Source organism: Mirounga angustirostris, unplaced genomic scaffold (genome assembly GCF_029215605.1).
Source record: "Mirounga angustirostris isolate CCGP_5_RB_7025 unplaced genomic scaffold, mMirAng1.0.hap1 SCAF_1, whole genome shotgun sequence".
In the NCBI taxonomy this organism is placed as follows: domain Eukaryota; kingdom Metazoa; phylum Chordata; class Mammalia; order Carnivora; family Phocidae; genus Mirounga; species Mirounga angustirostris.
The window spans coordinates 92482935-92505505 of NW_026991709.1; the positions used below are offsets into that span (position 1 = coordinate 92482935).

At 39.9% G+C, this 22571-nt stretch overlaps 1 protein-coding gene across 10 annotated transcripts in view; it reads left to right on the forward strand.

The window, feature by feature from the left end:
* The window catches only part of PLD1 (phospholipase D1), a 192261-nt gene that overhangs the window by 133326 nt on the left and 36364 nt on the right, over nt 1-22571 (forward strand). For 9 of the 10 annotated variants that reach the window (XM_064585334.1, XM_064585317.1, XM_064585329.1 and 6 more), the window contains 4 exons: nt 5540-5650; nt 7980-8068; nt 19779-19892; nt 22039-22088. In XM_064585334.1, coding sequence (XP_064441404.1) covers nt 5540-5650; nt 7980-8068; nt 19779-19892; nt 22039-22088 — 364 coding nt within the window. The remainder of the gene's footprint in view (nt 1-5539; nt 5651-7979; nt 8069-19778; nt 19893-22038; nt 22089-22571) is intronic. The other variant, XM_064585348.1, reaches the window with a different exon arrangement.

Below are 22571 nucleotides of genomic sequence, written 5' to 3' on the forward strand. Positions count from 1 at the left end.
AAAAAAAAAAAAAAAAAAAAGAGTCATCCAAACCTGAAAGCAGGTTTAAAATAATCTCGGGTGTTTCCCCTTGGAGCTGGGCATTCTCAGAAGCCTGCCAAGAACATTTAGAGAAGACAAAGCAGGAGAAAGGCTTGGGGCCGAGGGGTGGAGGAAAGATGGCTCCGAAACCACTTACACACAGATTGTATAAAAGAACTTATTTTCTCCTGAAAAAGAACAAACTGGGTGCCCTAATGCTATCATTGCCACGTAAGGTAAATGACCAAGACAGAGGACGTTCTGGCATGTTTATCAAGGTAAAAGACAATGCCTGATGCCAAATTAGCATCAATATGGAATCAATATAGAGAACAATCCTCTTTATTAAATTGGGCAGCCTACTGTAGAAAAGCCAGTCCTTAGACAATCATTGTTGAGAAGTCCTGCCAAATTGAGGGAAATGATTCTGCTGGAGTTACGTCTTTGATCTCTCTGTCTGTTAAAAAAATTAAACAGAAGGGACGCCTGGGTGGCTTAGTGGTTAAGCGTCTGCCTTTGGCTCAGGTCATGATCCCAGTGTGCTGGGATCAAGCCCGCATCAGGCTCCCTGCTCAGCGGGAAGCCTGCTTCTCCCTCTCCTACTCCCCCTGCTTGTGTTCCCTCTCTCGATGTCTCTGTCAAATAAATAAATAAAATCTTTAAAAAAAAAAATTAAACAGAAAAGAAACTATACAGGCGAGTGTGTGAATGACATCCGAATTATATTAGTGGAAAAACTTGTTCCTTACACTTGGGGAAAATGGCCACATCACTCTCTGCAGGATGTCAATGTAGGAATCAATGTAGATTTCAAAGGACCACAACATGTTTTGTGTTGTGAAAAAATAAAGTAGATAGGGAGGGGTAAAAGAAAGCCATTTAACTTCCTCTAAGGCAGTTTCCTAACATGGAGGCTGTATGCCCATTTATGGACCAGGTCTCCATGCAGTGGCATTTCTGTGCTTGCTGCTGTGGTTCTTGGAGGGAGAAGCCCCATGAACGGGGAGTGTTTACTCTCTGCCCAGCACTGCACTAAGCTTTTTGTGGATGATCTCATTCAATATTCACCAGTCTCTAAACTGGACTCCTGTGTGGCCTCTTATTTTCACAGATGAGGAAAGTAAGACTTTGGGAAGTTAAAATAGCCCAGGGAGGAACAGTGAGGCTGAAGCTGGATGCTGAGCAGTCTGGCACCAGGGCCCGAGGTGGTAACCACGAGGCAGAGGCTGTTTCTGACGAGATCTGGCTGGTTGTAACCACCAAGGGCTCCAGCAAGGCAAAGCTGCATGTCGAGATTGCCTTTTAGGGTCCTCTTCTGTTGCAGCAGCTCCAAGTCCTCCCCCAACCCTCTTCTTGCTTCTTCCTGGCTCCCGAGAGCCCCCGTCTACACCTTTCTTCCTAGGACTTCTCTCCCCTTACGTTTTATTTTCTACCTCTCCTTCAGCCTCAAGGTTAACTTTTCCCTGTTGTTCGGGCGAAAGGATCATCCCATGTTGTGTGGTGAATGGATGACACTCAATGGACAAAGTGGTGATTAGAAGCAAGGGCTTGATAGTATGAGGCGAATTCTTGAACTTAGTCCATTTCTTGGTGCTCCTGGCCTGCTTTTCTCCTTGGACTGGAAGAATAAGGCCCAACGGTCTGAGTGCTTCCCTTGTCTCCCAACCCATGCCACTGATGGGCTTCTCCGTGGAAGCCAACTTCTGCTAGAGGGACATATAAATGGTCCTAACAATCTCTGGTCCACAACTGACTGATTTGGGAGTTTAGGGAAATACAAAGAAATTAAGATATGTGCTGAATTTATAGGGAAGAAAAGCATTATAGTAAGGGAAAAGTAATTTGGGACAAATACTAAGGAAGTTTTGAAAGTTTTCCTTCAAGAAGAAATTTCTGAATTTCAATTCATATATTCAAATTGGGCCCACATGTATATAAGGGAATCGGGCTTGTGGATAAAAGAGGTTATCTTTCTGTCTGCCTGCCTATCTATCTATCTATCTATCTATCTATCTATCTATCTATCTATCTATCTATCTATCTTTACGAAACGATTTCAACCATTCTGTACATGACTCAGTGCTCACCATTGTAAATGTGGTCACTGTCTGTCACTATACAACATTATTACAATATCATTGACTCAATCCTCTATGCCATCTTTGTGATTTATTTATTTTATAACTGGAAGTTTGACCTCTTAATCCCCTTCACCTATTTTGCCCGAGAAGGCTATCTTCTAAGTTAAAAAATAGGACAGGGTACAAAGGAAAATGACAGGTTCTAGTTACAGTTTTGAGGCTAAAACATAAAATTAGAAATGTGGGTGTATTTTTCTTTATGCTTTAAAATTGTGTATTCAGACTTGAGGTTTGAAAAGTGAGGGTTAGATTTGATTCTCCATATTCTTGGGGCAATAAGATAAGGCCCATTTCTGCATGTGTAAGCAAGGGTTTGAGGCTTGTCTGAGTTCCACTGGTTTAAAACAGAAATGCAGGACAAGTTGGTCAGACCAGTTAAGAAAAAGGAGAGAGTAAATCTTAAATTTAAAACAGAAGGGAGTCAGTCACAGTATGTTTAGCCTGTTTGGCTGTTTACAAACTTTCTAGACCATCAAGCATTTAAAGCAGTTGAGTTGATCTGTATATCACCTCAGGGTCCCTCGTTCAACGGTAGAGGCAGGACCAAAGGGAAATCTGTATTTTTAGTTTTTCTTGTGGTGATAGATGTTGACTAATTAGAATAATAGTAAGAGTAATAGAAGAGTAATACCAAGTTATTTTTTTCTGTATTACTTGAAAGATATGTTCAAATTTAATACAAAATGATGACTTTCTAAAATTAGTTTTCATTGTGAGAAAACAATAGAGTTTGGACTCAAACAATGGGATTGATAATGCTGACCCCCACCCCAGGAGGGGGGCCACCTCCCACATGCTGAGGTTTAATGGGCATCAGGCTCCCCCCACCCCCCACTCCCCCACGTTGCTTATGCTCTCTTTCAGGTTCTTCTTTTGGCTTACAAATATACTTATTTTAAACATTTAAGTGTCTCTTTAAGGGAAACATTTACCAGTATCTTTCACAGGAAAGATGGCAAATGCATGACTTGCCTTTTCCTTCATGGAGTTGTCCGCCATCAATCTTAGCTTTCCTCCCCAGTGTGTCTTGTTCCTGGGATCCTCTTTTTGGCATAGCTGTCCAGGAAACTACTTCAAACATCATGACTAGACTTGAAACCGATTTGGCACTCCTCCTTTATATCTTATGTTAATTAGCTTATTAAATCTTTAAATCAGGGCAAATTTGGAAAGTGAAAAAGGGAAGAAAAGTATAAGGTTTCTGGATTTGAGGGGGAGACTGAGAAGTGGCCACCAAAGGTGGTATATAAACTAAGCCTGTAAGTTTTTAGAGGTAGAAATCCTATATATCAAAAGCTACTATGTGCCCCATACCGTAGCTCTGTGTGTTTATTATGCCATTTGTTTCTTCACCCAGCAGCTGTGGCGCAATGCTGCGTGCGTGCGTGTGTGGGTGTGGGTGTGTGTGGGTGGGTTTGTGTGTGAGAGAGATCTCAGGTGTACAGTGGAGGAAACCAAGGCTCCCTGCTATAAGAATGATTTGTTGAAGGTGAAAGAGCTAGTAAGGGCAGAGCTGTAGCACAGATCTCCAGAGTTCCTATCTGTCCAGCATACTCTGCCATTCTATACATTGTTTCCAGAATTCTGTAGAACCCGATCAGTAGATCAGTACGATCAGTCCGTGTAGCAGAGGGGAAGATGCCCCTCCACAACCAAATTCAGCATAAATTTGAGAGGACTAACAACTGAAACTTCTATTTGTTCAGAACTTTGTCATTTCTACTGATACACAATCATGCAGTTCCTTAGAGATGATGTGAAATCAAGATATTTTCCCAGTGTGGATCATATTTATTTAAATTTTCCTTGTGAGGTTTTTTTTTTTTTTGAGATATTTGACTATTGCTGCTCACAATTAAACTTTCCAATGGCATGTATTCATCTGCTAAAATTAAATAAGTGTTTTGGGAGAAGCTATTTTGTAATAAATACCTCATACTAAAGAGTAAGATTTTGAGGATAAAATCAATGATGTTAGTAAGTACTAGTTTGAATTTCATGAGTGTTATAGATGCAAATTTTAAAGTTATTGATTAGATCAAGAATTCTATGAGATCTTTTATATGTAATAAACATAAAACCAATTACATACTGGATCACTTTATAGATTCCTAATAATATGGAGCCATTCTTTTGTTTTTAATTTCAGTTGACCTCATGAGAGACAGTTTCAATATTCATTTCAAATCACAAATAGCAAATCTATTTTTATAGTGATTCTTTTGCAACATCATGCTATTACTTAAGGAAAATCAATTAATAAATATTTACTGAGTACCTACTGTCTGTCCACCATTGTACTGCAGTCATAGTTAGAATACTGGAAAAAGTGATGAATGGTTGTTCTTAGTTTGCAAGGCTTGTATGTCCTCTGGTGCACCGTCCCCGGCACAGCCATAATCTCTGCTCAGCTCTGACGTGATGTGCCATAGCTCAAATGCATCCTCTAATGTTCTCATTAGTAATAGCAAACACTTATATACTGCTTACCAGGTAGTAGGCCTCCTGCACACTTCATAGTAATTCATCTAATCCTCTCCATAACCCTATAAAATACATATTCAATTTAATAGAACAGAAATCTGAGGCACCAGGAGGTTGAGAAACTTGACCAAGATCAAAGCTACTGAGTGGTTGGGCTGAGCTTTGAACTAGGCAGTCCCGCTAAGTATCAGTGTACTTAACATATACTCAGGTATCTGAGCTGGAAGTTCTTAATGTAATCCAGGTGGGAGCAGGTGAGTGTCTGAATAGGGGGAGGCAGTATGGATGAGAAAGGTGAGCAATGAGGAGGCACACCAAGAATCAGTCAGCTGATTAAAGGCAACGCCAAGATTATATATCTAAATGAACCTATTTGTGTTTTAAAATGTATTAATCTGAACACTTCCTATTTGGGAGAAAAGGAATCAGGACATTATCAAGTCAGAGCTAGGGTGACTCTATCGTATGGTTCAAAACAGGACACTTTGGAGAGTAAAAGTGGTACTATTAACAAATTCACCAGAACAACATTCTGATGTAATTGTGGAACCAGTATGGAAAAAGAATACCTTTGGTCACCCTACTCATAGCCCCCAGAAGAGGTACTTTGGGATACTCTTTGTAGAAACTACACTTTATGATTTCCAGTTTTGAATGAAAATAATCCTGGGTGGATGAGGATATATTCAGGGCTTGACTTCTAGCCAGGCTCCTTCCTTATGGATTATGTCCAAGGACCAGTGTCCCACCCACCTCCTCTCCTTGGGCCCACACATGACACCCAAGCCCCTGTAATCATTCAGTTGTGTAGAAGAAAAAGGATTGGTTTCATTTTATGACTACATCTGGCATCATTCTCAATTGTTTGCTCGTTTCTGATTGCTGCCTTGTAGTTGCTCCGCTCTGCTGCTGATTGGTCGGCTGGTATAAAGTACCATGAAGAGTCCATCCACGCTGCTTACATCCACGTGATAGAGAACAGCAAGCACTATATCTATATAGAAGTAAGTCCTGCTCATGTAAGTTAGTATGACAACCTGCCTTCCCATAAATAGCTTACAGGGCCCCAGACTCAGGATCTGCTACATTAATCAGCATATGTTGAGATATGAATTCAAGTCACCTGAAATTTTACCTCCGCAACATACCTGACGTGCACTTTGCATTTTCATTAACTCAGGACTCTAGTAGGGGTCCCCCAAGTTCTTGTTATTAAAGTGTGTCAACTCACTGTAATATTATTAGCCAGAAATACCACAACAGGACTGAGTAAGTTTTTATTTGTCTTGAGTTGGAGGGTCTAAGTGTGAGGCATGTGGTGTTTCAGGAGAGCACACACAAGGGTAAGTTGCCAAAGTGGAGACCACTGGATGCCACTGGTTTGGCATCATTGGAATAAGGGGCATGCAGGGAAAGGAACAGGTGAGAATATTGAGGGCAAGTACCACCTCCTTCAATCCTGTACGAATCATTGTTCATTTTAAAGCTTAGTCAGATCCCAGAGTTTGTGTTCGGAGAAGAGGAGAAAACCTAGGGACACTGCATTTAGTTTGGGAACCTTAATTGAACTTCAGAGTAGATACAAAGCTAGCTCAGAGCACGTGGACAATCCTGAAAAAAATTAGAAGGCACAATTTGTACAAATAAATCAGAGCATATCTCCCTTCTTTATTTTCATCTTGTCTTTCTCATTGAATTTTTTTAAATGTGTGGAGGGAGATTGGTTTCCTGGAGAAAACCATCCCAGCCCTATGTTCCTTCCCCTCCCCTCCTCCATACAGGGACTAATTACGAAGGGCAGGTAGGAAAGAATTAGAGCTTTGTTCACTTCACAGGCCTGGAGAAAGAGAAGCTGATTTTAAAAATTAGCAGGCTACATGCATTAGAGTGTCCTAGATGGGACTACACAATGGAAAAAGGACTCTGAATATCAGAGTCTGGAGCTTTGCAGTACTAATACAATTAGTATTATTAATTACATCAGTTATACAATCACAATAGAAGATGTTAACAGCTGCCTCATCCATTACCCAGAGTCCTTTTGCTTTATCTCTTTTTAATAGCATTAAGTCAGCCTTTCTAATGAGTGCTACCACAGTGCTAAGTGAGGTCCATAATGCCATGTGGATACACATGGCTGTGGGCACATCCCTGGTTGTTACACCTCTAGCCGAGCTAAGTGGTTGGCATCTACCCTGCTCTGCCCAGAAAAGGAGAACCAGGCCGTGACATGTGGCCAGTGAGTGTTTACAGCCACTGAGGAATGCAAAGCTTCTCTGTAATAGGAATTCAGAAAAACAAACATGGTTTGGTTGCCACCGAAATTTTTATTTGATGCCTTAAGGGAAAACACATTCTCAAATGAGTTCCCACAGAGTGTCTCCTGGTAAGTTTGTCTTATGGAGGCAGTTTAAAGATTTATACTTAAGTATATAAACATGTAAACTAGTAAAAATGATGATGTTGCAAAGGGATGAGAATCATAGTTTGAGTCATTGCTTCTATGTCTCTTTAGGATGATTAGCAAAGATTACTTTTTGATGATTATACTTATAAATTACAGGTGTATTATAACAATGTATTTAAGTATGTAATAGTGATAATATTTGTACCTAATTACTAACATTCCTTTATGCAGCAACTAAATCTTTTATACCATTATGATAATAACGTTGTACCCGGATTTTTTAGTAAGAGTTTTAAACAGTGTTTTATAGGTAAATGAATAGTACAAATTATTTAAAGAAAAAAAGAAAAACATTTCTTTTTCCAGTTTATTGGTTTATGAAACACACTTGTGAAAGCAATTTGGAACTACTTAAAATAGAAGTTCAGAAATAATAAGTGACCCAAACAAATGAGACAAGGCAAAAGCAGATACTAGGAAATGATAGAGAGTGGGTGGAGAATATTAGACCAGGATTCTGCCATCTACCCTGCTAGAAAGGTAAACTTAGCACGAGACAGAAAGTTTACCAGTATGGGATTTTAAATCCTGAGCATTTACACAATACATGAATTTGTAAACCTAGGGTCCCTATTGATTAAATTTGGAATGTTCCTACCTTTCTAAAATGTCAGCTACAAAGAAATCACAAGATGAAATAATAGTGTAGCCTCCACTGGACTAAGATATGATATGTGATGTGTGAGATGAGGCTTCTTTTATTCTGTGTCATTTACTTTCCTAAATAATTTTAGTAATAAGAACATGTCTGCTATGTGAAACGTTTTTTTTTTTTTAAACATCAGCGTAGTGTTTGTTATAGAGCATGCTTTCCATATACATCTATTACAGAGATAAGAAAGACTTACATGATGACTCTCTTGTAGAACCAGTTTTTCATAAGCTGCGCTGACGATAAAGTTGTGTTCAACAAGATAGGTGATGCCATTGCTCAGAGGATACTGAAAGCTCACAGGTAATGTTTTGGCATTTGGGTAGGAGTGATTGCTGCAAATGTTCTTGCATTTACTGCTAAAACAACTTTTGAAAGCCCGTTTTAAAATACTGTCTTTTGGGCGCCTGGGTGGCTCAGTTGGTTGAGCGACTGCCTTCGGCTCAGGTCGTGGTCCCGGAGTCCCGGGATCGAGTCCCGCATCGGGCTCCCTGCTCAGCAGGGGGTCTGCTTCTCCCTCTGACCCTCCTCCCTCTCATGCTCTCTGTCTCTCATTGTCTCTCTCGCAAATAAATAAAGTCTTAAAAAAAAAATAAAATAAAATAAAATACTGTCTTTTCCTAGCAGGCATAAATTAGGTTCAGGTAGCAGTAGGTTATTGGTTCCTTCAATCTGATTTCAGTTGCTGAGAATTTTGAGTCCATTTTTGAAGCAGTCGGAATTCTCCCAGGGCATTCTTCATTTTTTCCTGGCCAGTCTCTTTCCCACACCGATAGAGTTGTGATTTGATTTATTTAGTGGCAGACAGTGAACTGTGTTCACTTAAAAAATCAAAGCAAAATCGTCATATAATTCTTCCATGGGTTATGTTTAAATGCCTATTACCCTCTGTCTTATTTCTTCAGCTCATGGGATTATTTTTTTAATAACGGTATTAAAATATAATTCACATACCATACAATCCAGCCACTTAAAGTGTACAATTCAGTAACTTTTAGCATATTCCCAGAGTTGTGCAACTATGCCTAATCAGTTTTAGAACATTCTCATCACCCCAGAAAGAAACCCTCTATCTGTTAGCAGTCACTATCTACTTCTCCTTATTTTATCCTCTTGGAACCACTAAACTGCTTGCTTTCCCTAGAGATTTGCCTAGTCTGGGCATTTCATATAAATGGAATCATACAATATGTGGTCTTTTGTGACTGACTTCTTTCACTTAATTTGATGTTTCCAAGACACATCTATGTTAGAGGATGTTAACAGTATTTCATTTATATTTATTGCCAGGTGATATTCCATTTTCTGGATATACTATATTCTATTTATCCATTCATCAGTTGGTAGATATTTGGGATGTTTCCAGTGTTTGGCTATTATGATTAATGTTGCTATAAATATTCTGTATTAGTTTCTATGCAGACATATTTTTATTACCCTAGAGGTAGAATTACAGGGTTATATGGTAATTCTATGTTTAACATTTTGAGAAGCTGCCAGAAGGTTTTCAAAAACAGCCACACCATTTTACATTCCCATAGTGTATGAGGACTCCAATTTCTCTGTATCATTGCCAGTGCTTACTATTGTCTCTCTTTTGGGTTATAGCCATCCTAAGAGGTGTGAAATGATATCTCATTGTGGTTTGAATTTGAATTTCCCTCATGACTAATCATGATGAGTATTTTTTTGTTTGTTTATTGGCTATTTCATGTATTATCTCTGGAGAAATATATATTCAAATTTCTTGTCCATTTTTGAATTAGGTTGTCTTTTTATTGTTGAGTTGTAAGAGTTCTTTATATATTCTAGATACAAGTATCATATCAGATTTATGACTTGCAAATATTTTCTCCTATTCAGGGTGTTTTCTTTTATACTTTCTTGATAATATCTTTTGAAACACAAAAGTTTTTAATTTTGATAAAGTCCAGTTTATCTGTTTTTTCTTTTATTGCTTGTGCTTTGGGGCCATAGCTACAAAATCACTGCCTAATCCAAGATCATGAAGATTTATACTTCTTTTCTCCTAAGAATTTTATAGTTTTAGGCCTTACACTTAGGTCTTTGATTCATTTTGAGTCATTTCTCATACATGGTGTGAGGTAGCAGACCCACTTCATTCCTTTACGTGGGGATTTACAGTTGTTCTAACACCATTTGCTGAAAAAACTGTTCTTTCTCCACTGAGTTGTCCTGGCATCCAGACTACTTCTTTTTAGGGCTGATTTTAGCTCTGTGTAAAGGCAACAAAATAAACAAACAACACCATTACATTTTATTATTTCAATTCCTTGAACACATGCAGTGGAGAATGTTAAGTACATACACATTTGGGGATTAAAACATTGTTTACTTCCAGCGTCACATGGCACTTAAATATCTTTTTTTTTCCCCCCACATAATATGTGGGGATTTTTAGACCTAAGAACATTTTACAACAGTAACTACCAGTATTTTATATGATCGGTAGTTTCTAGACCCTTACTGAATCTTCACAGCTACTCTTGAAAGTAGATCATATAGTCCTTGTGGTTGTTACTGTTATTATTGTCATTGCTGTCCCCATTTGTAGAGTTAAAAGCTAAGATTCAAGAGGTGATGTGGCTTGACTAAGCCACTAAAGCAATAGGCAAAAATGGCTTTGAGCCCGAGCCTTTGGACTTCCAACCCAGTGCCTCTCCCCATACCACATAACTTCAATCCATTGACAGGTAGGATTTAAGACCCCTTCAGGGTTGCCACAATTTGAGGCAAGTAGGTTGGGCCTTTGTTGTCCCCTCCTCCCATTAACCAGTCATCAGGTACAGGCTGACTTGAGGAAATGAGCATGACCTTGGGTGAGGGCAAGGAGGGCAAATCCTGGAGAAGGACTTCACTGTGAGTAGTCAGCAGCCAACACTCTCAGTGGGAAGGGAATGGCTGTCTTGAGCCCATGGTGAGGGCATTTAGGCAGCACATCACAGTACCCACCTGCAAGGTGTACAGTAGATCTTGCCCTTTACTACACATCAAAATCACCATTGGACTTTTTTTTTTAAGATTTATTTATTATTTTAGAGAGAGAGAGAGTGCAGGGGGGTGGGGGGAAGGGCAGAGGGAGAGAGAGAATCTTAAGCAGGCTCCATGCCCAGTGTGGAGCCTGACGCAGAGCTCGATCCCATGACCCTGAGATCAGGACATGAGTCGAAATCAAAGACACTTAACTAAATGAGCCACCCAGGCACCCCTCACCATTGGACTTTTACAAAAATCCAAAGAGCTGGACTCAATCCAGACTTGCTGAGTCAGAATTTCCTGGAGTGGGGCCCAGGCACTTGTGTTTCGTAATGGTCCACGGGTAACTCCAGGGCACAGCCAAGACTGCTTAGTACTCACGGAGAACAGCACTGCTTAGTACTCACAGAGAACAGCACGCATGGCCCTAAGTATTAATGACGATCTGTGCTTTTCCAGATGATTTCTATCTTTTGCCTTCTCACATACTTTTTTCAAGAAAGTTACCATGGGATCTGTTTCTGAGATGACTTATAAACAGCCTTGTTTACAGTTAAACATAACACATACACACATTTGCATCATGCTGGTCTCTTAATTCTGTGGGTCAATTTATGTCTAATTTACAAAATTAAATTATCTTTCTGTCAGCTCTTGCATTTCATTGATGCAGGAGTGTCCACTTTATCTATAAAGCACATTTGACAAAAGAGAAAAATATTTTTTTCATGAAATTGAAATGAGTTGCTGAAATCCATTGAGCGGACAGATGAGCTCACTGGGCTGAGTGGCGAATGATGAATATTGTAACTGTGATCAGCTAATAAGGAGAGTAGAATGAATCTCAGCTTCACTCATTCGAGTTATTAGCTCCCTGTAGTACATATATTAATAAGTACCTGTAAGATTTGTTTTTAAAGGGTTTTGGATCCTGAAAGAACATTTTTCCTTAGCATATTGTCTTTTAAAATCTGGACTTCTTCTGAAATCATAGTATTTCAGGGCTGGAAGGAACTTTAAGATATTTTCTGATTGAACATTTCTCAGGGATCCTGTGAGCTGCTCCTAAAAGGAAAGGGGGTCTGTGGTGAGAGAGCACGGAGGGTAGCATCTGCTGCAGCCTGTGTCTCACACTTGGAAGTTCACAAGGCACATTAAAGATGCAGTTTCAAGCCTACTTTGTAGAAGATTCAATTCAATGGAAATGAGTCCATTGAATTTCAAATTAACTGTATTATTTAGCTCTGATCTCTCCATCGTCTCCCTTTCTCTGACAATCACATTTCAGAGGGTATGTATTATCACACATAAAACTTTTCGTGGATACACACATGTATCCTGGAAATATATTTTACATTTTCCCCCTTCTCTGTAGCCCCGCATTATTGTTCATCTCCTATGTTCATCGTAATGGTAAAATATGTTTTCATTTAATAATTTCAAGTCTGTGAGCTTGTATTCTTAGGAAAGGGAGAGGTGGGATTCAAGAACTCATCTTGCAGCCTGCCTGCAATGCTCCCCACCCTTCCACTGAGGGCCACTGTGTGCCGTGCCCAAGTTCACCCCCTCTCTTCCTTCATTGACTCCTCTGTGCTTCACTCTTCTGAGACTCAGAACTTCCTGCCAATGTCACATGCCTAGCAACAAGTATAATTTTGGCTGTTGGAAAAAGAATAGAATCTAGCACAAAGCAGACAGAGGGAAATGACAGTCAGCATTCAGCCAGGCCTGACCAAGGAACACAGGCTCTCTTCCAGGTCCCTCCCACCCTGGAAAGATCAGTCTTTTAATTGCCAACTCCTTCGACCAGGCTGAGACTTTATTTTTCTGCCAGTGCTGGAATCCAGGGAACACCAGTTCTCTGCTTTCCTCACTTCCTCCTGGTTCCTTCTCAACGGCTATAATGCTTTGCAGAAACAGGTTTTTGCAAAGACTTCATGCTCTGATCCATGACCCAGAGCTCAGACCATTGTTCATCCCATGGCGAACCAAGAGTAGCTGTGGGAATCTCTGCAGAAAACAGAAGGAAATCAGAAATAAGGAAAACTGTCCTGGAGTTGGGACCGGCTCCCAACCCACTGGAAGCCCATCTTTGACAACTCAAATCTGACTGCAGATCAGGGAGAAATCACCATGTTTGACTAAGCCAAGAGAAAGAGAACCAACTGATCCAGGTAGAAATTTTAAAACATAGTGTGCCTTGAAAAAATGATTTCTGAGGATGAAACAGTTCTGCTTCTGGAAACTTGACATGCATAATTCTGCTGCCTTGGTAAACAGGAAGTGAGAGAGTCCATTTGGTATTGTTATCAACAGAGTTGACACATACAGTGAAAATAGGCTGTCGGTTTAATGCCTCCATATTTTAATATTAAACTAAATTGAAAAATACACAATTTTGAAATTGCTCAAATTCTTCCTGCTTCCTGTAACTGTAGAACAGTGCCAGACAGTGCTTGCAGTTTGCCTAGGACTGGGTGGCATGGGGAATACTCCCCTGGGGAATCTGGAATTGTTTGGGGACCAGGTGTCTGGAGACTTGAGTTCTTTTCAACTCTGTTATCGACAGGTATGTGACCTCTCAATCTATCAGTTTACCTTTCTGACACTCTGTACCACTCAGCTACAAAGCTGCCCTCATGTCAAGGGAAGTAGAAAGGTTCTAATAGTAAGCCTCCCAGAAATCTATGAGAGACACTTTATTTTAAAATAAAGAAATCAGATGAATGTTTTATTTTTTTAAAGTAATTGCTTGATAGGTAAGAAGTTCTTCAGCTTACAGAAAGTCTGCCTCTGTAATTCCCATATCCTATAATTTGTGTACCACACGGAAAGGACACACTGGGCGTGTTTCAGAAGCACTGTCTTAAAGAAATTTAAACTGCAGTTATAATAGAACCAAGAGCATGTAGATTAAGTATGCCAGTTGCTGGGTTCATCTTTTTTTCTTATGGGCCAACCTCCAAGCTCTGTAAAATACCCCGAGAAGAGGTTACCCTGGGTCAGAGATGACACAAGATCATGGCAGAACATTTGATTTAGATCATTTAATGACTTTTGTTTGATTCCAAAAATTCTAGAAATGGTACTTGCAGAAGATAGAGAGATGTAAAGATTAGCACAGGGCAGAGGGCAGCAATCATTTTGGAGGATGTTATTTGGGGCAACAGAGGGGCCTGCCTGACAAAGCTTATCAAGTCGAGAGTGAAGTCTTAGTCAAACATGCTGGGCTAGCCTTCAGCATCCTTACATGTAAGAGCTTGCATCTCCAGAAGATAACCAATGAAAAAATGACACACGTGGGCACACACAATATGCATTATGCCATAATCTATAAAGTTGCACATCCAATGTGCAAAGTCACTGCTAAATAGGGCCAGCATTTCTAGTGGACTCGCCATGATTTTAGCCAACTCCCTCATTTGCAAATGGGAAAACTGAAGCTTGAAAAAGGCCACTGCACTTTTAAAGATTTGCCAAACATAAAATAAAATGGGTTATGTCCCAAACCACTGAGAAGCTACAGATCCAGTTCTCATATAACCGATCCCACTACAGTATAGAGTTCTCCCCGCAAGAACACTCTGCCCCAACCACTGTTCTGCTTAGTCCTGGCAGCGTTCACTGCTGCAAAATCTACAATGATAGGATTTATACCAGCTCTTGGAGCTTATAGCAATGATCTATGAATCCCAAATTCTCAAAAAACAAAACATGTCATCACTGGAGAAGCATGACAGGCTCCTCAGGGGCCTTCGTACAGATCCTGAGATCCCACTCTAGGCAGCCCCACTTCTCCTGACAGCCCTTCATGATGAAGAGGGAAGGAGGAGAGGGTTTTTCCTGAGGGAAGAACAAGGAGGGTAGTGTAGAGGAAAGCCAGGACCATTTACATGGTGAATTAGTGCTCTGTTTTTAAAGGTACAGGCAACATTTCAGCAATCACAAAAATGGAAAATATTAAAGGTCCCACACCCTCACCACCCTAAAAACTCACTTTTTACTTCCTTATTTCTTTTTTGTTCATATTAATATACATATATTTTCTCTTGAGTTGTAATTTAGTTCCTCTTTCTATAGTTCACCTGAATTTTGATTTCAAATCCCATTCCCACACAACAGAAGGAAATTTAGTCACTTCCACACTTAAGTATGGCCAAATTCCACAGTTTCTTGCTATTTGCTATTTCTGCTCTGTATGCTGTCACTCAGCACAACCCAGCCTTCTCCTCTCTTCCCCTCGCCGATGCACCCAACCTTGGTATGGATGGTAAGGTGCCCTGGATCTTTGCAAAGAGACTTCCAGCCCTCAGTGTTGATCTCTCCTGGGCCTGTTCTGGCATCTGCTTACCGTGACGTGGGGGCCTCCCCCTTCGCCTGTCAGACCTGCTTTTCCTCCACTTCTCTTCTGTTGCTGCTGCATCACATGGGCTGGTGGACCTTTCTCTGGAGTTCCCTGGGAAGCAAGATTATGATTCACACTCAGATCCTCATGGCTCCCCTATTCTGTTGAAAGGTGATGGGGTCTGTCCTGTTCTCCCTGGAATTCTGCTTGAGAGTGAAGGGCAGGATCCTTGCACTGAGTCCCACTCTTTTGTCTTTATACTCTTGGCTCAGCTCAGAGGATCTCTACCCAGTTCCCCAGATCTAAGAAGTTGATATCTTGTGCCCTGGTTCCTTTGTGAGAGCACCACTGGGAACAATGCCTGCTTCATATCTGCAGGCACAGGGTGAGGGAAGAGAATGCATTTAAGGGGAAAAGTTATTGCATATTTCATAGTATCAGCCTGCCACACCTGTAATTGTCTTACGATTGTAGCTTTGCATTAGGGGCCATTTTAACACAGTACCAGCAGTATTTTGCTAGTAAGTCATCATCATGGTCATTTTCATGGCTGCAAAATGATCACTCTTTGAGTGGCTGTAACATAATTTAGTTAACCATCCATTATTGGACATTGATTTCCAGTTTTTAGATATTAGACCCAGCACTGCTATGAGAGTTTGTGAGGTTTGAAAGAAAACTTATTTTAACAAAAAGCCTGAGAAAGCAATTTTATAAAATTGTCCTGAACTGCAGTGGGTGAAGCGATTGCCTGCGTGAAGACTTAGAGCCCACTAGCTTTTATCTTGTTTTTAAGATCATAAATAATTCTGCACATTAGGGGCTCAGGTTCTTGCCCTAAGCTGATGGCTATCATCTGCACCACCCCGACTTTATGAGCATGCAGTGTTTCAGAATCCTTGGCAGCTGAGAGCTATTGTCTTCTGGGGATGTGATCAAGGAAGGAGATTGGACATAGTATCGCATAGAATTTTTCTCTTCATTGGCTTAAACTCAGCCATAATTTTATGATTTGAAATCCAGGAGCCCCTTTTTCTACAACAGTGAAAATCTAAGTCATTTCTGCTAACTGGCTGAACACAGTTTAAAATTTTCATCATTCAAGAAATTCAAGAACTGCTGCATTGTAAAAGGCAGAGACCTTGATATGGAGCTAACAGAGTCTCAAGAACAAGAAAACATGGACATTCTGATTCCTACAAACTAAATTTGCAAGAATATTTTATCTGAAGACATAAGATTTGTATAGGACATTTCCCAATATCCTACATACGAGATCCTCTGTTTTGAGGTTGTTTCTACTCTTATAAAAGGGAACCATCTTCTGCAAACAGAATCACAAACCCTTGGTTTTAAGACCATCGGTATCACTCCAAAGTGGTATTCACGTTTCACAATTGTGAAGAAATGACTTACGTGGGTCAGCATCCATAAGAAAATAGGTATTTTGATCAGAGGGGGAGACGAACCATGAGAGATGATGGACTCTGAAAAACAAACTGAGGGTTCTAGAGGGGACAGGGGTGGGAGGATGGGTTAGCCTGGTGATGGGTATTGAGGGCACGTTCTGCATGGAGCACTGGGTGTTATGCACAAACAATGAATCATGGAACACTACATCTAAAACTAATGATGTAATGTATGGGGATTAACATAATAAAAATAAAAATAAATCAGCTTCTAGGAATAAAAAAAACTAATGATGTAATGTATGGTGATTAACATAACATAATAAAATAAAATTTAAAAAATAAAATAAGTATTTCAAAGTAGTAAAAAATTAGAAACAATTTAAACGCCCATTGATAGAGAACTGCTTTAAATATCATGGTAAGGATGTATGTGGAATTCTGTATCACTGTTGTTAAAAATGGACAAGGTACAGGCATAAATAAAAATAACATTCATAAAAGTGTTTATAGTATTCTAACATTTGCGCAGAAAAGTACATATATATGCTTATAAATGCATAGACTATTTCTGGAAGAACATGGAAGGCAATAGGAGTTGCCCTCAGGGAGGGGAAACAGTGCTTGGGGACAAAGGAGAGAGAGAATTTTGTTTTCATCATATAATCTTCTACCTCTTAAATTTTGTACTCTGAGCAATATATTACCCATTAGGAAATATAAGTTAATTGATGATTCCCCAAAAGGCTAAATATAGAATAAATCTGTGAGCCAGCAGTGCCATTCCTGGGTAAATACCCAGAAGAACTGAAAACAGGGACAGAGCTTCTGTATGGCAGTGTTCACTGCAACATGAGTCGCAGGAGCCAAAAGGTGCCCATCAACCGATGACTGGATAAACAACATGGGGACTACACCTACAGAGCAGTATTATTCAGCCACAAGAAGGGAAGAATTTCTGACACGTGGATGAATCTTGAGGACGTTATGCTAAGTGGAGTAAGTCATACAGGAAAGGACAAATATTGTATGGTTCCACTTAGATGAAATATCTCGAATGGCAAATTCGTAGAGGCGCAAAGTAGATGAGAGGTTACGGGGCTCGGAGGGAGGGAAAGTGTAGGTGTTATTGCTTAACTATCACAGAGTTTCTGCTTAGCGTCATGAAAAAGTTGTAGAAGTAGGTATCATGATGGTTGCACAACATGTGAATGTAATTAATGCCACTGAACGGTACACTTAAAAATGGTTAAAATGGCCACTTTTGTGCTATGTATATTGTACTGCAATAAAAATTCAAATAAAATGTAATTTAAAGAAAAACTTAATTTAACTTTTGCAGCTTAATCTCTTCTCTACCAGTGGCTTCCCAGAAACAAACCTGCTTCCAACCTGACCCCATTCTCCCAAAGCAGATAGTACTGAGTGCATACCGTGTATGCACTGCCCAAAATAGAAAGATATGTGGACATATGTCCTGGGCTTCAGAAGAACTTATCACCATAGCCTAGGCAGCAGATCTGTGTGTCACTATCGTGTAAAGCAAAAAGAATGCTGAATAGACATTCCTGCCATGTGCCATGGGAGTGCAGAGGCAGGAGCAAACCAGCTTTGACTGGAAGATTCAGGATGGTTTGACCGAGGAAGGTGCCTTTCAGCTGCCCTGGAAGGAGAAGTGGGATTCTGTGAGCAGAGAGGGTATTCCAGACTCAGAGGGCAGATGAACCAACCTTCCTTAGTAGGGAGGGATACATCTGAGCAAAGGGCAGTAGTCTGGCACTGGGCTGTGGGTCTGGGAAGATCCTACGGAAAGGCGATTCTGGAAAGGCAGCTGAGGCCAGATGGTGTCCATTCGTAAGTGTCTGGCTTAACTCATTTGGACTTTTAAATGCTGGCAATGGGGAAATAGCTTAGGTATTCCTTCTGTTCTTCTTTCCCCACTATCTTGTTTATCATTTAAGGATGTGAGCCTCTTGCCCTTATCAGACAGAGAACTTGAAGAGGTGTTTTTTTTTTTTTTTGTAATTAATTTTTCCAACTCAAACTACGTTTGCCATCTAGTGATTAATTCATGCCATTGCAACAACCTAATTCAGATGCCTTGTTCCTCAGCAGGGCAATTAGGCTCATGGGCGTCCAGACTCCTGGTGCTGGCCATCACTTCTGCCCGGAACTTGACCGCCCACGCGCCCTGATACAAACACTGGTGTTCAGACACACTGTAATGAAATCTGACCCTTCAGAGAGGAGCAGTAATATTCACGTGAAAGAAAAATGTAGTTGTTTAGAAGAAAGGGATCCTTAGAAATTAAGTATTAAGCAGAGGTTAAGTAGCAGCATCTTTGTGTGACTATGGATCTCTCAGATCTATGGACAAGACTTCTCAACCACATAGATACCACAGACATTTTCAGCTTTCCCTTCCTCCTGTGTATCCTATAAAGAGAGACAGGGACTTTAACAGCTGTGCCTCCAGTGATACCCATTTGAACATAATTCTCCAAATTTTTTACTTTCTGAATGGAGATCAAAGTAAGTAGCCCCACCTCCTCCTTGTATTTGTTACATTATTGAGTAGCAAAGGCTACTCAAAGGCTTTTCTTTCAAAGGCTGTCCTCAATCCGTTGGAACAGTGGGCCAAGAAATGTTGAGTTACATATGCAGAGGATTTAAAAAATCATCAATCACTCAGAATTCTTGAAGGGCCCAGGATAACATTTTGTAGCAGAACCGGTTTTCAGAGCTGAATCAGAGTTTCTAAGCAATGATGATTTTTGCATTGGAAAGTGTATGGGACCAGTATGTCTTCTGCCCCTTAGATCTAGGCTGTGGGAACTCATTGACTCAATCATTAACTGAATGCCTGTTACTTGCTGGGCTCTGAGCAAGGTACTAATGGACACAACTTGTTATACATAAAACTATTATGATGACGTCTTTTTCAAAACTTTGTTATAACCCCTACCCCACCTTCCATGGGATCCAAGCATGGGTTGATTACAGTGGCTTTTCTCCTAGGAAGAATTATGCTGCAGAGAGATAGTGAGTAGAGTTCCCACTCTCTTGCCAAGTTCAGCTTATTTTTTAGGTTGTTGTGAAGTGTTATCTCGATAGCAGCTTCTGGCCTCCGATCCAACAGCACCTTCCAAGCCCTGAAATGGGATAGAATGTAGTGTAGGAAGCCATTAGCTCAGCCTCCAAAACCGCGTGAACTGCTTAGCTATCATTTTTTGGTGAATGGCTCTGCGTCTGACTTTTGTAGGGAAAGCCGTAGATACCGGGTGTATGTGGTGGTGCCACTGCTTCCAGGATTTGAAGGCGACATCTCAACCGGTGGAGGAAATGCTCTGCAAGCCATAATGCACTTCAACTACAGGTGCCAAAGTTCTAAAGTCATCTGTTTTCAGCTTTCTCTCAGTCACGCACGTAAGCTGGTGAAAGGAATGGAAATGTTTCTCCACATCTATTCGGGGAGTGTTGAACAGATGAACGCTTTATTTTACTTTTGGATCTTGGCCTGTTTACTAGTTGATAAAATTCAAATAGAGCCTAAAATCGTAAATGGCAGGCCTAGAACACATGGCAAATATAAAAAGAACTGAAATATAAATCTCTCTTTTACATTCATTGCCTATACACAAGACATACATATACATATATCTTATAAATGGAGACAAGGATTTTATATATATATGTATATATATATGTACATAATAATATTTATATGTAATATTGGTTTAAAAATTATCTTTAAGCCACCACAGTTATTGAGCTTTCCATATTCTGTGAAGAAAGAAATTTAATGCTTCAAGTAGTATGGTTTTCTAGGTATTTATGATTCTTTAGGTAGTGAGGTTTTCAACAAGGTTGGTAATGATGGCCTTTGCCAATAAATGAAGTATGAAGGTTCTTTCCTACCTCCTGGGATTTTAATTCTGCTTTCTCTGCCACATCTTTGTTAAAATTTTAAGGAAAGTATTAAATCCTATTCTCAATATTCTAAAAAGCAGAATTGCCATATTCACTCAAAAAGACCTGTGAAGCTTCAGACTTGGCCGTTAGAACATGATGAGGAGGGTTGGGAGGTATGTCTGGTGAGCAGACATAGAGAGGTGGTGTAGAAAATGATGGAAAGGCCCCGCTAACATTCTCTCGGGGTTGAACCTGGATATCTTCTTTTAATAGCCCTTGTCCTTCAGAACCATCTGTAGCTTCCCAACTTTCTAACCAAACTCTTTTGTCGGGGAGGGAGCAATGAGACCTTACACAGAACCCCTAATGTGTAAAGCAGATAAGATTCAGGCACTTGGTCAAATGGTGGGGAGGGGCATAGATGCCTTCCTGCCGCCCGCCCCCACAGGTACCCCCTGCAGGATCTGAAGGTCCTCGGCACAGTTTGTGGGCACCATTGTGCGGTGGTCTTTTTTTTTTTTTTTTTAGTCCTCTCATTTTTTACGGACTTTTTGAGGTATGCCTGTCTGCCAGGATCTGAAGAAAATATATATATATATATTTTAGATTCTTGTGGGGTAATTTTGCCTGATTACAGTATGAGAGAACTTTATGCTTTGGTCTATATGCTTTGATTGGAGATTTGCCCATTTCTAATATTATCTGATTTAACATGACAAACAAAGCTTTTCATGTATTTAAGGCACTGACATAATGTTTAATTGGATTTTATCCACTTGGTTTGCCATTCTAATACTATTTTGGGGATATTGTCAATTGTAATTATTTTCGATGACTATTTTCTTGGGTTTGAACCAACTGAATGAAATAACATGCTTGGCTTTTGTTCAGCAACTAAATTCTAACCTTTTATTATGCAAAAACATCTTTATTTGCTGGCATCATCTTTAAGAATATCAGTATTTCCCAAGCGTAACTGTATTTTTAATTATTTTTACAGAGCAAGCAGATGGAGCGTAGAATTTTTTTTGGTTTGTCAGTCTTTGTAATTCATTGACTATTATCAGAGTTGTGAGAAACAAAATCATTAGCAGAGTCAGTTATTTGAGACTCTGTTTTTCACTTTCAAGGCATTTGCCAACTTTGCAGAGACAGCCTCGGTATAGAGTTTAGCTCTGAAATTATTCTGCTAAGTGTTTGCCCTTTTAAGCACCTCTGAAAGTAACGTGAGTCTGTAAGTGTTCTCACCTATTGAGGTATTCTAAATTTATCTTTGCTGTCACTGAATTTTCTAAGAGGGAAAGTTCATTCATAGCCCATCTTTTTAAAATAGCACCTTTTTCTGAAATCTAATGTCAATTTTATGACTTTTCCATTTACCTACCTCAAAACAACTATCTTGTCCCATCAGTGACATTACAAAAGTGATATCCAGGTGGGGTGTTTTGTTTTTGTTTTTGTTTTTAATCTTTTTAAATCCATGTAGCATCTTTTCATGAAAGCACTTTTCTGTTTTTACTTGGGGTAGGACGATACTCCACAGATATTGCAAGTTGGGATTGGTTCCTTTGAAACGTCCATAATTATTTCTTTCCTTTACATGTGCTCAGGACCATGTGCAGAGGAGAAAATTCCATCCTTGGACAGTTAAAAGCAAAGCGTAAGTAACAGCTTTTATTTTCCTCCACAGTTGTTTTTGGTGACATATCCGTAATCATTGATGTTTTCACAGTGTGATTGTGACCCTCTGTTCACTAAAGGTAGCCCGTAAAATGTTTAACTGAGACAAATTACTTATTTTCATTACATTGCCCAAAGCAAAGTTCAAATGAAGACGCCACAACCTCAGATGCATAGATAAGAAAAAATAAGAGTATTTTATTGTTTATTTTTATGTATTTATACTAATTATTTTGATAATAAGTGAGATTTGTTAGGCACTTCACAGAGACCCTCCATGTGGCTTCTCCGGCAGTCCTTCACCACAGTCCTGGGAAGTAAGCAGGACAGGTGTCACTTCTGCTTTAAAGCTGAGGGCACAAATGCTGCAAAGTCAACAGATCTTCCTATGGCCTCCTATTATGCAGAAGTCCCAAGGTTGTCACAATATTGCCTTCTATTTAGGGAAGAAAACCGATTTTAT